This window comes from Sitodiplosis mosellana, unplaced genomic scaffold (genome assembly GCF_009176505.1).
Source record: "Sitodiplosis mosellana isolate CC-2019 unplaced genomic scaffold, AAFC_SMos_1.0 Smas_scaffold_30, whole genome shotgun sequence".
Lineage (NCBI taxonomy): Eukaryota > Metazoa > Arthropoda > Insecta > Diptera > Cecidomyiidae > Sitodiplosis > Sitodiplosis mosellana.
Window position 1 is genome coordinate 748,512 of NW_022595272.1, and position 15,397 is coordinate 763,908.

The 15,397-nt window shown below is 39.4% G+C and overlaps 1 protein-coding gene across 34 annotated transcripts in view; it reads left to right on the top strand.

The window, feature by feature from the left end:
* LOC129569164 (rho GTPase-activating protein 190) overlaps positions 1-15,397 on the top strand; it is a 43,329-nt gene that overhangs the window by 20,315 nt on the left and 7,617 nt on the right. For 8 of the 34 annotated variants that reach the window (XM_055447728.1, XM_055447732.1, XM_055447741.1 and 5 more), the window contains exons 1-4: positions 1,090-1,440; positions 13,234-13,446; positions 13,566-14,701; positions 14,938-15,396. In XM_055447728.1, the coding sequence (XP_055303703.1) occupies positions 13,297-13,446; positions 13,566-14,701; positions 14,938-15,396 (1,745 nt within the window). In that variant the 5' untranslated portion in view covers positions 1,090-1,440; positions 13,234-13,296. Of the gene's footprint in view, positions 1-90; positions 1,441-2,694; positions 2,773-12,776; positions 13,001-13,233; positions 13,447-13,565; positions 14,702-14,937; position 15,397 lie in introns of those variants that run through there. The other 26 variants (XM_055447726.1, XM_055447731.1, XM_055447734.1 and 23 more) reach the window with 11 other exon arrangements.

A 15,397-nucleotide genomic window follows, 5' to 3' on the forward strand; every position in this document is an offset into this window, starting at 1 on the left:
CCTCCATTCAAAATACAAACGACACAATCTCCATTCAATAAAATAACAAGCCAGCAAGAATTTTAAATAATACTGAAGATATTTGGCTAGGTCATCGGGATGTGGAAGAGCGTGCGACGGTGGAATCGACGAAAATGTGTACAGAACCAACAAAGTCATGTGATCGCCCGTATAATTGAACAGTAGCCAGTTGCCAGGCAGGGAAATACACCGTTAGCTGTTGAATGTGATTGAGGATTGAGTGATAACTCAAAGCATTTCTTTGTTGTTGCTTCAGTTTTACAGTTTATTAGCGCCGCGGCTTTCATTTCTTTTATTCGCTCGCTGTTGATAATGAAAATGTGTTGTGATGCGTAGGAGTTATAGCCAATATTTCAGCCAAACGCTGTTCTCCTTTTTGTTTGCTTACTTTGTGTTGGCGCTGTTGCTAACGTGTGGAAATGCTTCAGTTGATTTTGTATCCGCGTATACGCCCGATTTTATTCATGGTGAATGAAGCGGTCGCGATCACACAACGAGAGAGAGAGAGAGAGAGAGAGAGAGAGAGAGGAGAGACATGCACATTATTTATGTGAAAAATTCCCATATCCTAGCGGATTGTCAAACAACAACGCATAAAGTCCACCGACCGAGTAGCGAGTGAAACAAAAAGGAGAAAAATACAATGTTTTCGAAAGCAAACCAGAAGCGAAATCATCATATATGCACAGCAGAAAAGGCAATAAAACATAAAATAACCATCGCAAAAGCACCGCCATCATTGAAATCCATTTAGATTTTTTGGGCGAAAACAACAAGCACGGCTCTTTCGTCTTGTTCTATTTTCGTCCAATAACAAAATGAAAAAACGACGAAAATGACGAGACTCAATAACAAAACAAGACAAAACAAGACAAAAGGCATACAAAAAAATAGCTGAATGTATGATTTGCCATGCCATTTACGTAACAGCCAAACAATTTAAATGACACCACAAATACTGTATTGTATATGGTATATGTATATCATTCAATGGCGTTTGGCCCGCCGAAAAATGGAAATTGGAAATGCGAATTTTGTTCTTTGGGTTCTTTTCACATACAAAACACACACACACACACACGAAGCAAGCGAATAACGATAAAATCTATAAAGTTTATTGCTCGATCGAAATGAGCGTGGCCGAGGACTGCGTGTGATGCGAAAATGTATTATAAAATACACATGAAAATGGCAGTGCGAGGCAGTGAAACGAGACCGGTAATCATTTACAGTCAGTATTCGTTGGTGTGCAATAAATTCGATTGTGCCATAAAGGAAACGAAAGCCACTGCCAAAACACTAAAACCGATGCCGAAGCGCGAGTTCTAGCCAGCTCTTGTCCGCATCGCACAAACAACAACAACCACCACCACCACTACCGCCATCGCTACCGATGAGAAATATAAGACGACGAAATTCGTAAGTAAAACGTATAAAAATAAAAGTGGGTAACATAAAAAATAAACACCATAGATTTTGTAAGAGCAAGCGTGTGCTTCGGGCTCAGGACAACAAAAAAGGACCAGAAACTGGAAGAAAGAGAGGTAGAAAGAGAGTGAAAGCATAGTATAAATGGAAAATGATTATAAAACGAACGGTTGTGCGTGTATGTACATCTTAAATGTGGCTTGTTTACGATTTTTCGTCATTGCTTCTATGTTCGCAATCATCTTTGCGCACCGCTTACTTCCACTTCCAAGTATCAATATACACCAACACATACACGTACAACGGCGAACGTCATAAAATCTATGAAAAAAGCTTATTATGAGGCACATGATTCAAGTATACGTTTTCTTCTTCATCTTTCATTTTTTTTCGGGAGAGAGCTATTCGCTTCAACACACCCTCAAGGATTTAATTATTTCAAATAAACAGAAACAACACCAACAAAACCCCCCCAAAAAAAAAAAATCAAAAACTCAAACTCAAATCCAAACTTCAAGTACACAATCAGTTACTTTGAACTGAGCCGAACACAATGAAAGATAAAAAGAGAGAAAGGGCGAGAAAATTACGAAAAGATGTTTCTCGAACCATGCATGATATAGACGAAGTTCGTCGGCTCTTATAACGTCATAACCATACACACGATATCGTATTAAACATACACAAACTGCTTTGGATTATATTCTCTAAATCATCTAAAATGATAAGATGAAAAGTTCGGATTTCCTCGGCAAACTCTCAACAATACGTTCACCAGCTAAACACTCACACACGCATTCAAACACACTCGCACATACACACACCCTAACTCGCCTCGAAACAGCCAAAACTGAATGCTTTGCTCTGGCTCGTTGGCTGGTTGGTTTCAATTCAGCGCGTTCGCACAGATATTTATTTTCATTTTTCCTCCGGTTTCGATCCTATTGTTGTTGGTCCTTGTTTAGTTTGGTGGCAAATGGTGTTTCTCTTTGCGATTTTCCTTGCTGCTATATGTGTGCAAAGAATATTTGCAAATATCATGCGATCCGAGCAAACGGTTTGACGAGAACGCAGTGCATTCCATATCCACACACACACACATACATGCACATATGTAGAATGTACAGTATACACACACCCAATACATCATTCAGCGTTCAAAGGAAATGCTCAGCATTTAATTCTCTTCGCATACGGTTTAATAATTTTTTTCGTCTTCTTTCTTTTCATTCTCTTCTCTGCCAGTTTGCTTGATTTCAATGAGCAGACAACAAGAACCTCTGATTGAATGGTGAAAAACAGAGGGAGACACCACATCCACTGGTATGGGGAGGCTCTTTTTTGTATTACTCAAAATGGATTTTAAGACATATGTAGCATTTTGCCATTTAGAGATAGTTTGTTAGATCTGTTTTATGTGTCTATTACAATGTTATGCGCCCATGTGAATGAATCACACACATCGAACGAAATGTAGCCCACTGAAATGAAAGATTTATTCTTTTTATTCGCATCTGATATTGCAAGCCATATATATTCCAATCCGGCACATATTGTGCTCTTACTGTGCCGATTTCATCGGTGGCGTTTACGATCGAAATTCACTCGCTCGCTCGCTCGCTCTCGTTCCTCTTTTTCATCTTGTCGCTTGACTCGTCCCGGTCGTTCGTTCGTATTCGAAGTATTGTTCACGCGTTATGAACAACATTTGTTTGTTCCATTTGATTCTATTATATGCGTTTCGTTACACGTTCCGTGCATACCAAATCCCCGACTCACTCACATACAACTCACTCACTCACTCACTACCAGCAAGCGGCACGTCCAATATAATGAATGAGCAATTTAAGTGCGAGATCTTTCATTTCGAACAATTTAACCATTGTTGGGTGGCATGCACAATCACAACGTTTAGAAGTTGAAGTGAAAGGGTGACTCCTGGTATAACAAACACGCAAATAGAAAACAAATTGGAGAGCTTTTGCATTGGAAGCTTCGAACCTCGATATTGGTCGCCATTTGAACTTTATTTATTTTTTATTTTTATTTTTAATAAACACCGCCAAGCTCTGGCTGAATATAATGTGGGTTTTTGATTAAGGTTTGGCCGGAAAAGAGTGCAAGACTGTTACATATTTAAAATAATAAACATTTAGTAGCGATAATTTTTCATAACTATCAGTTCTCGCCTCGTTAAAAACCTGGCTCTTTTCATACATCATGCGGTATTCACAATATTAGGAACAAGAAAACGAAAAAACAGTCATACAACCAAGATGGAAATGCTTGATATTAGTCTATGGCAAACGGTCCATGATAACCTTTGGTAAACGTTTCCAAAGGAACAAAGGCTATGTGAAGCGTTTAATTACGCGTTTAATTTGAGACCCTAGGACAGCAAAAGTCGTCGCTCAATTTATACCGGTGGATAAATTGACGAGAAGTTTTACGTCTTAAAGGCAGATCCATGTTGATTGCAGAGTGCATTGAGTTGACATGGACTATGATTTGAAGCGTAACTAGAGCATTTGATGCTAATTATGAATAATTCAAAATTGATTTCAGACATAAGAATATTAAGTTGCCAACTCATGGATGGCTACAACAAAGCACAAAATCAAAATTTACAATAAATAATAAGTGTAAACATCACAGATAAGTATCATCATTTCTATACACATAAGAGATGTATGGGGAACAATTCGTCAGTCTTTTAGTATCGATTTTGCTGTGTGATTCGTGTGCGATGAGTCGAATACCACGTAGGTGGTTGGTACCTGGGGCAGCCCTACTCTTGTTTGTTTCTATCAGCAGTAACCCAAATGGCATTCGGGCAATATGCGTTGTCATTGATGAGTTTGTCCGCTTGAGATCAGGATCAGGTTTAACGGCAACATGAAAATCGAAATTTCATCATAAATGTGGGCAGTATCAAGGTGTTCTCGTGGAGAACATATACAAAAAATGAGGTTACCTGGATGAGAAGTTGACTAGGCGGCCAGGTAGTCATTTAAGTTTGCAAAGCGATCCAAAAGTGGTGTCCGCCATTCTGCGAACCGATGATGCAAAATTCTTCTTTGAGGTCGCAGCTGTGAACAGTTCCGGCACCATGTTCGCCATTTTGCACATTTGAGGAATTGGAGCTTCTCGCACCAGCTTCATGTGCTTGTCATTCACCTTGAATTGTTCGCTGTGTCTCAATGAACGCCCATCATTAAGTGAGACTTGGTCACTAACTGTTGGACAGTTAGCATTACCGTTGATGATGTCGTAGAAGAAAGTCAGTGACGCGTTGACACGTCGACGGCGAAGACTAATCATGTTCAAGTCTGACAATCGCTGCTCGTACGGTGTGATTGAGTATTGGTTATGCACGGATGGGTATTCACGACGAGCGTACATAGTGAATTGGCGTTGCACGGATTCAATTTTGTCGCTGTGAATTTTGTGGAATGGAAGCCATACCATGGCGCAGTAATCGAGGTGCGATTGAACTAATGCAAAATACAGCGACTTTAGTGTGGTGACGTCGGTGATATCATGGCAGAAGCGTTTGACAAAGCCAAGCGCAGCCGTTGCCTTCGAAGTGACCATGTCAATGTGTTTGGCAAATGATAGTTTTCTGTCAATTAGAACACCCAAGTCCTTGTGTTCAGTCACTTTGTCGAAGGCATGGTCACCATAGGTGTAGTTTGTATGGAAATGCTGACGTTTCTTGTATATAGATAGCACTGCACATTTATTGAGGTTAAGGTGCAGCCGATTCACGTCACACCAATGCTTAAGTTTGTCAATGGCTTGTTGCAGTATCTCCGAATCTTGCTGAGATTTGATGATTTTGGCAATTTTGATATCGTCAGCAAACAGTAATATCATGATGTTCGGGGGCATTTGATCAACGATGTCATTGATGAATAGCAGGAACAGTGTCGGGCCCAGATGGCTCCCCTGTGGGACACCCGACGGCGCTGTAAAATCGTCCGACTCACTTGCTCCATGCTTGACGAATTGAACGCGATTTTCCAGGTACGACTTAAGCCATGACAGCAAATTTTGAGGTAGATTGAATGACCTCAATTTTTGAATCAAAATGCTGTGATCAACTCGATCGAAGGCTTTCGTAAAGTCCGTGTACAGGACATCAACTTGAGCTCCCATGTTCAGGCCACTCTGGGCGTAGTACACAAACTCGGTTAGGTTTGATGCTGTAGATCGTCCTTTCATAAAGCCATGTTGGTTAGGCGAGATGCGATCACGAACAGTTTCAAGCAAATTTACGTTGACGAGGTGCTCGAAGAATTTAGCGATCGTTGGTAATTTTGCTATGCACCTGTAGTTTTCAATGTCCGATCTGGCGCCCTTTTTGAATATGGCTGATACACTCGATCGTTTCCACTCGTCGGGAAAAATGCCAGATAAAAGCGACTCATTGAAGATCTTAGTCAACGGGCTAGCAAGCGTCGGAGCACACTCCTTCAAAATTAAAGGATGAATACCGTCGGGTCCTACACCTTTCTTGGTGTTGACCTTCGTCATTTCAGTCATGACAAAGTCTAGGTCAAGCTGGAAACAAGAGGTGTTCTCAGACTGAGGTGACGGTTGACTGAACTCAACGACATTGATGGTGACTTAGTTTGGTTTGGTTTGAGCGCAGTTGTGGTCGCTGCTATTGATGTCGTCGTCGCAATCATTATGATTCAATGGATACAGTGGCAATTTACGAAAAAGGGCTGTTCAAAAGGTCACTTCAATACTTTTTTTTCATTCTTTTTTTCTCTATGTGTGTATTGACTGTGTATGTTGTTTTGCTCGACACGAAATTTGATGGCATTGTGATTGTTCAAGACAAACATCACTCACTCATTCATTCGCTTACTGGTTCACTCGCTTGGCTCTGGCAATTCAATTTCGTTGGCTGCTACTTCTCTTGCTTGAGTATGAACAACAATGATAGCAATACAAAGCATATCGTTCAAATATCAACTTGACATGTTATTTTCTTTTAATGCTATTTCGAGTTTTTGTTTTTCGCTATTTGTCTCTTTTTGCTCTATATCTATACATCTTCGTTTGTCATTCGACTTTTTCCCATCGAACTTTGTGAAACCCGAAAAATTCTTAATGCTCTTTACGTCGTATCGGTGATGAAATGGGACGGTAGGATGGCACAGATACGAACTCAACTAACGACGAATAAACCGTTGGAAATGTGTCAACCGTTCAAGCGATAAGTTTATTTCGTACAAAACCTTATTTGTCGATAAAAACCACTGAGAAAAACGTATAAACTGGGTCTAATGCCATAACTTAACCATGTTCATGCAATTTTAATGGCATGAAACTTCGAGTGACGCGAATAGACGAAGATTGAGAGAAAATTGCCAGACCATTCCCTCGCTTTCGACAATTGGTCACTAAAGTAGACAATTTGCAGCCGAAATAAGGTTCTTAACCACCAAAGTTTCAAGTGCGTGTGCCCTTGCCTCATTCCAAACCAAGATGAAACAAACGCTTGTAATGCTGGTGGTGTGTGTGTGCATGTGAAATGGCGAAATATCATGTCGACAAAACAAAATTGATTATCGAATAAAATGATAATTATCGCAAAACTCCGATTAAACGTTATTTATTACGGTTATTCGTTCAAATAACAACACTTATTACATCGACTAGGCCGTTCCAGTCTCTTTTTTTTCATTCGTTTGGTTCCTCTTCATGTGCAGAGAAAAATAAAAGCAAACAAGCGTCGACATTACAACCGCAGCCATGTCCAATTGCATGGGAGTTGAAAAAGTTTTCGACACGAAACATACGATTCTAACGGTTGGTCGACCACCGTGTATCGTTTGGTTTTCTCTCCTTTTTATTTCGTCTTCGTTCCGAAGTCATTAATGAATTTCAAGCGGAAATGGCCTGAAGTTTGATTAGCACATTCTGATACAAAGCGAAGCGATGAGAATTACGCGCGGCAAACAGAGGACTTGATGATTATGGCTAACGAGAGGCAAACGCGCGCGCCAGATGGTCTCTCAATCATGTCTACGTCTACAAATTGTCAAAACTTAATATGATAGCACTTTGTATATGTGTGTGCGTTGCGCTGCGCTGTGGTACGAAAATGAATTTGGTATGGTAGGAAAAACAAGTTAATTGACAGCCCGAAGGACACGCGTTGTTAAGTAAAGCAGCAACGGCTACGTCTATATGATGAATAATCTTTCATATCTCGGCAATTTGTTTTCATAAATGTTAGATTGTAGCCGTGGCACATCGTGAATCACGATGACGTCAATGTTTGTGGGATAAATTAAAATTTCAGATCTTCGACGACTATTTCTCGATAAGATAATCAATTTTGGAATATGCAATCAAATAATCAAGCAATATTTGTGTATTTCGCAGAAGCAGTCCATACACAAAGCCTGATTGCTACCGAAAATACTTACCGAAATTCGAGAGTTGTGTTGATTCAATCAAAATCGATTTAAATTTTCGATGTAACTCTCCAGAATCCAGAGACTTTGAAACGGAATATTTCAATTTTCAGCAGTCACATACGTCAATTCTAGAACATAGCCAAATGTGTCTTACGCACTGTCGAATACTAGTTAAAATTGGATGAAATTATTTACTCTCTGGCACATATGTCCTGAACATGAAACTCTATGCTCAAATAATTTACAGTTTCAATGAGTGCTCTGTACTGTACACACATACACATGTGGCGTGAGAGTGAGATAGATTTTAGTGAATGTCTAATTCAAAAGCACTTACATTCTTATCGGGCGTATGGAGTAATTGCTATTATATTTTATGGTAGTTACAAAATTATATTTTTGTTTGCTTATGGAAATGTTTGCGTGTGCTAAGCCGAGCATCTCTCTTTCATGCTCCGCTCCCAATCAAGAGCATTCAAAAGCTGAACCTTATTTATTGGTTTATCGGATAATAAGCAAAATGGTTTTAATACGCTCAAGTACAAAGAAATTTATTTTAGTTAAACGCGTCGCTAACATACACACACACAATACGTACACATGGTCGGCTTTATTATTCAAAAAATTCCAAAACGTTTTCGTTCCTTCACACTGGATCCATTTGAATTAGGTACATGGAATGCTACACATCCGAGAGATACGGGAAGAGAGATTCGAAGTGCTCTATTCAGAGTTGTCGAGCAAAAATAACAAATAAACCATTTTCACAATGGAACCATATCATAGCCAAAGCAGATGAACAGCATTCACATTGCATGATAATCAACTTGAAAACAGTTAATCCTTGAGAGTGACACGTAATCGACGAAACAAATTCCAAACAAAATTTCAAGAATAGCAGCGCACACAAACACAAAAGGCACACACACATACACAAATAAGTGCGACACCATTAAATTTCGTTAAATTTCATTGCTCAGGATGGCTAATAAATAAATTTGTTTGCCGTAAGATGAGAATATACGTATACATGGTTGTTGGTTTGAGATTTAGTAGTTGAAACACGTGAAATGGTGCTGTGCAGCACAACAAATTGAGATAGAACGATTGAACAGAAAAAATAGAGTGATACACATAGAAGGGGAGAATGGTGGATAAAATCAAGTGAAACACACTTTCATTTCGCATCAAACGCAGTCATTGTCCATATTTATCATAATCACAACAATACAAATGGCAACGAATGGATTAAATTAATATAAATGTTTTTCTTCTTCGTTCTAGCACTGGCTCTTCCCCACTCTTCATTCCATCTCACTCTTTCGCTCTCCATTTTGCTCGCTCGCTCTCGTTCCATTTGGCAAAGTGCAAGTCTTGTCATTTTCTTTTCAGTCATATCGCAATCGCACAGTCATGTCTGTCATTGTTAGTTTGTATGAATTGGCCTGCTGTGGCCAAATTAAATGTACACATGAAAATATGGAACAATAATGCACATCAATGTCGGAACAAAGCGCAATGGGTTTTCTTGATTTTGTCTGCCACAAAATGTGACAAAATACAAAATAGCAACCATAAAAATCGAGATGACAGAACAACGGAATGACACATTTGTGAACAATAGACTAACGACTAGTGTGTTCTTCTACCTGTACCGTTGTTCGGTTACCAGTGCTGTTGTCGTTCCCATTGTGGCTGCCGGTGTGACGGTGCGAATTTGCATTCAACGATTGCACGGTGCACGTGGCACTCGTGCGAACGACAAAAGCACACTTACACAAAGCGACAGACATAGAACAGAAAAAAGAATGATATGTCCTTTGGATACAAATACCTCTCGTTAAGCGCATACAATTTTTAAATTGTCATCATTTTGAACATCGAACCATCCATTCCATATGCTGCCATTTATAATTTTGCAAATTTGAAACGTGAATAGGAAGAAGACAGCAAAAAGCATTCTTGAATACGGTATGCATAAATTTTTCGAAATCGTTTCAAATTTTAGGTATTTTTCGGGTTGTGCGAACGAGTAGATAAAGTTTTTGCAGCGACCAATAAAATTGGATTGCAAATAAGCGCTATGCAGTAGTTAGCAAAGTGCTAAATAAGATGAGAGAGAGAGAGAGAGAGAGAGAGAGAGAGAGAAAGCGAGAACAAAAAAGAGAACTAGTGTGGCTGCAGAAGCGACAGCAGAAGCAGCAACAGCAACAGCTTTAGCCTACCAACCGCCAGGGATTCGTATTTTAAGCATCATAAACGACCGATGTGCTTCTAAAACTGAATTATGTCACACTTTTTTTTTATTTCTCTACCATTTTCGTTGGCTACCATCTCGCTGTTGCTGCTGTTGCTGCTGTTGCTGTTTCGCATGCTGCATTTTCATGTAGCACTGTCAAGAGGTTTCCTTTTGTTCGTGGTGAAATGAACGATTTTCTTCATTTCGTTCGCCAAGAGTATCATTTGATATTCTCGATTGCTAAAAGTCCCTTTGCTGCTGCACACACACAGACACATACACACACAAACACAATAAGACTTTAATTCTCAATATCCAAACTCACACACGATAAATGGGTCTTTGTACTTATAATCCGAAATAGTTTTCCTGTTTCGTTGGCGAACGAACGTTCGTCTGTCGCTTTATGAAGACGAAACTCGACAGAATACACAATAAACGGGTGTACACGATAGCAATTTTAGTCGAACGTCTAATACAAATGATTCGATTACATATAATAGCAGAAACCTTTCTTGCGTTCGAAGCGTCGCTACAATCCAATTTTATTATTATTGTTCGGATTTTTCATGTTTTGTTCGTTTTTCTGTTTCCCTCTCTCTCTAACTCACCCATTTCAGATAGTATGAGCAGGCCTTGTCGTCTTGTGTGCGTTCGATTGGCTCTTGTGCATGGCATGCTTTGACATATTCGCAAACTAAAGTAATCTATAGATTCGCAACCACATCACATACCATGAGACATCGGCCAAGTAACCAAACCAAAAATTCAAGCAACATAAATACACACCGAAATAAATACAGTAAACCTGTGTATGAAACAAGCAAAGGCCCAGCAACGATGCTAGAGAAAGGCGATGTTGGGTGACGAGGCACAAAATACCGAGAAAAATGATGACAAATATCGTTGATGCGGTATGTTAGTCGGTCGGCACACACTTTATTCTCTTTGTGTGTGTCTCTCTCGACTAGCTATAGCTCTCACTTTGTGTTCCGACGCCTGGCTCGACTCGGTTCTCTCTCTACCTCTGTGTGTGTAGTGTGTCCTTTTGCCTTTCGAAGTGCCCAAAATACAAATATGTGTGTTTTAGCATAGAGAAATGTTGTGGGCGCCCTTTGACGACTGCACAACGGATGCCCGAGTAAATATATGTATGTATATGGAAGTACATTGCGGTGAGTGAATTCGGTGGCTGAAACCATTTCGACTTATCGTGTAATGTGTTGTGTGTATACCTTTCACAATCTCTTAGCCACATGAGAGCAGAGCGCACCGTCACAAGTGTCACACTCATTGCGAAAATGCGAACAAATATCGAGCTTATACATCTGTATTTAACATTTGTATGGATTTCGAATGGCAAGCATTTTCGAATGGATTCCATTCTTGCGCGTTCAAAATTTAGTGATGTCACGATGAAATGCGAATCGAATTTGGCAAATGAATCGCGTTCACTTTTTCTTCCATTTCATTGTTCCCTTTCCTCAAACTTCTCCTGCCATCCATCGAATTAAATGTAGAAATGAAATATTTTCACTACACGGACAGTGAACGCGCGTTCGTACGATGAAGGAAAAATGGCGCATTATCATTGATGTGTGTTAGGACAAAATAAAGTGAAATCTTCATTTCACTTTGTATCCCTCTTGTTTTCTTGGGCAAATAGACTCCCTTCATCGTCAATTGCCACTGTCGTCTTATTTATGTTGTTGTCGGTTTTGGTAAAACGTACATTGTGGCTGACGGATCTCCGTCGATGTGTATGTGCGCTAGACCTCAGTTCCTCTGACATGTCACAAATATATATATATATATATATATATATCTATTGATATGGATTTTACCTTGACTGCCAAGCACACACTTCCACTCTCATTCGTTTCCTCTGTGATCACATCATACCAGGCGACTAACTACAATCAAGTCCATTGGAATGAGAAGTGTCTTTGTGCGTATCTCGTTCATTCACGTTTGCTGTAGAATTTCGAATGAAAATTTGCTTATATGCTTGGATGGTTTTTTTTCTTCTTTTCCCTTTTTTCGCGCAATCTTTTTTCCTTTTTTTACCTGAGCTTATTATTGTTCAAACGAGTGCTTTTTGATATCATCTCTTGTCGTTGTTTTTTCCGAATAAATTCCGGCTCAGTTTTCTTCTTTTGTTGAATGAAAAACATTTTTCTATGTTTGTGCTCGTTCATTTTTCGGGGCTTCACTCATACCTCGCAACACACACACACATTCGTTCACGCGTCATTCTTATAAATTCATGAATATTTGGCTTATAGGCATAACAACAGCAACAACTCCCACCATTTACAGCGCCAGAACGGTGTTTCTGTTGATGCTGCTACCGTGAAAAGTCACATCTTCCTCTCTACTTCAGCGCAGAAAAGGAGCTGAATCTCCGGAGCGGAGCGGAGCTTCTCTTTTTTCTCTCGCAAAAGCGCTCATAATGGTGAATCTTCCAAATCCCACACACGAACTAACATTTTATTTATATTTTATTTAATCTTTTGCTTTCCAAAGCTTTACATACATTTCTATTTCCATGTTTGTTCCGAATTTCAGTTCTCTATCTTTCTATCTCTTCTCGTGTGTAAATTTCGTTTGTTAGTGTTTTATGCCGAATATGTCTTTTTCTCTGAAAATAGTTCATGTAAAACTTTGTTGTTCGCTTACAAAAATGGGGCACCTTGACGTTTTGCGTACATTTTGTCTAGCGTTGCCAAACCAAAAAATGTTATGAAAAGAGAAGCAACCCTGAAAATGTGTGCAAAAAAGTAGGAAAAAGGTAGAATCAAGCTAACAAAAGGAGAAAAAAAGTTGGTCGTTTTTGTTCATACTTTTTCTGCAGCACAATCTAACGTCAAAATAAGTACGTGTATAGTAAATCGTTAAAAGCGATTAAATTCGTATAGAAACACAAAAAATTCAGAAAAAAATCGAAATAAATTGCATTATGGAAAATTACAAATTATCTTTATGCTTAAATACAATAAGTAAACACTTATTAAACTTTATTGCTATCAACGTTTCTGTTGCATACTCTATTGTTATAAAACATGTCGACTAAATGGAGTTTTCTCTTCTCTTTCATGTTATTTTCAGAAGTAGCTTCAGGCAACAAAAAATCGTTTCGTTTGCGTTGAACACAAGTGAGTGCCAGCAAAAATGAGGCAGATTAATGTATCGGTGGTCGGTATGTCCGGTACCGAAAAGGACAAAGGTCAAATTGGAGTTGGCAAATCGTGTTTATGCAATCGATTCGTGCGACCGTTAACCGATGACTATTTCATCGATCACATATCCGTTCTAAGTCAGGTAAACTAAAAATAAGCAATCTTTTCAATCAAATATTTACACAATTTCATTCACTTTCCTTGTCGGTCCCTTGCGGCTCACAAATTCTGATAAATTTAAATTTCCTCTTGTCTTTGCAGTCCGATTTCAGTGGTCGCATTGTAAACAATGATCATTTTTTGTACTGGGGCGATGTACGTAAACAGTCAGATGATGGCACCGATTATAACTTCCATGTTGTTGAACAGACGGAATTCGTTGACGATGCCACATTCCAACCGTTCAAAGTTGGAAAAATGGAATCATACATCAAACGTTGCACGGCAACAAAAATTGTATCTGCGGAAAAACTGATGTACATTTGCAAAAATCAATTAGGCATTGAAAAAGAGTACGAAGAACGTTGCATTCCCGATGGACGACTGTCGATTGACGGTTTCATTTGTGTGTTTGACGTCAGCCCGGTGCCGAATCGATCGATTGAAAAGCAAGTGGAGTATGTGCAGCAAATCATTAATTTTTGTATGAAAAATAAAAAGCCCATTGTGCTGGTGACAACGAAAAACGACGAAGCCAACGAGCAATTTGTGCGAGAAGCGGAGAAAATTTGCCAACGCAAGGAATACAAAGGAAATGTGTTTCTCGTTGAAACGTCATCGCATGAGGCGATCAATGTTGACATGGCATTTTTACTCCTCGCTCAAATCATTGACAAAGTGAAAATGCGCACGAAAATCCTCAGTTACAACGAAGCGTCACGGTCACGAAAAGAATTGCTGGATTGCAGCACGGAAGCGGTCAGCCGACTGATTCGTAGCCAAATTAGTGATTACCACACGACATGGAATCAAGCATCGAAAATGCTTGCCATTCACAAAGATTGGCAAGAGTTTTTGGAATTGTTCGGTCAGGAGGCGGGTCAACGGATTTTCCGAAGACATGTGAAAAAATTGCGCGAAGATAATGTGTCGCGTCGTCTGCAGGCCTACATGATCAATTTCAATAGTGTTTTACACGAATTTCTACCCGATTTGCAAACAGTCAATCGAGAAATAAGCGGTGCCGATTGGAATATCGTTCGGCCGTATATCAAAGGTCATACCGAATACGATCAATACTTTTTCGAATGCGAACAAGCACCATGGATGGATCTGAGCGATGTGAGCGATTGTGAAGACGAAACCCGAATTCCATTTGATGTACTCGAGACACCGGAAGCCGAAACCGTATTCAAAAATCATTTGAACGCATTACAACAGGAACAAAAGCGATTAGAGTAAGTATTTTATGTCGGTTTTATCTTGACTCTCATCAGATTAAGCCCTAATTCAATCCAAAATAATTAACTATGCATTAATACCGCTAACAATGTTTCACTCATTCTATTAACAAACTAACAAAAGGATGCCAAAGAGGTAAAAAAAAACAACACACTCACCACTGTCACTAAGCACATTCAATTGAATGCTAAAAATGCATTTTTCTTTCTTCTCATTCCACTCGCATTTCTAGATGGAAGAAGCAGTTCAAGAAACTTTTAGAAGAGGCTGGCTACGTTACGCCCGGAAAACAATTAGCCGAAGTGCGCGTATTGTTCATGGGTCGTGAATGCTTTGAGGCGCTATCCGAACACGATTGCCAGCAAATCTACGATAATCATCAAAAGGAAATTATCGAAAGAGCAAAGCATAACTTTCAAGAACTTCTACTTGAGAACGCCGATCTATTCTATCACTTCAAAAGCATCGAACCATCTGGAACGATAACACAGGACGACATCAAAGAAATTACTGATGTGCTACAAGACGACTCGCGATACAAAATTCTTGACCGATTGGATCAAGATCGGAAATTAATGCTATTTCAACATCTTGGATTCATCCACGTTCCACTCCGAGAGCATTGCCCGGCATTTCCAAACTGCGTCGATGCCATGGTCGAGCGTATCATTAGCGCCAAAAAATCACAAAGG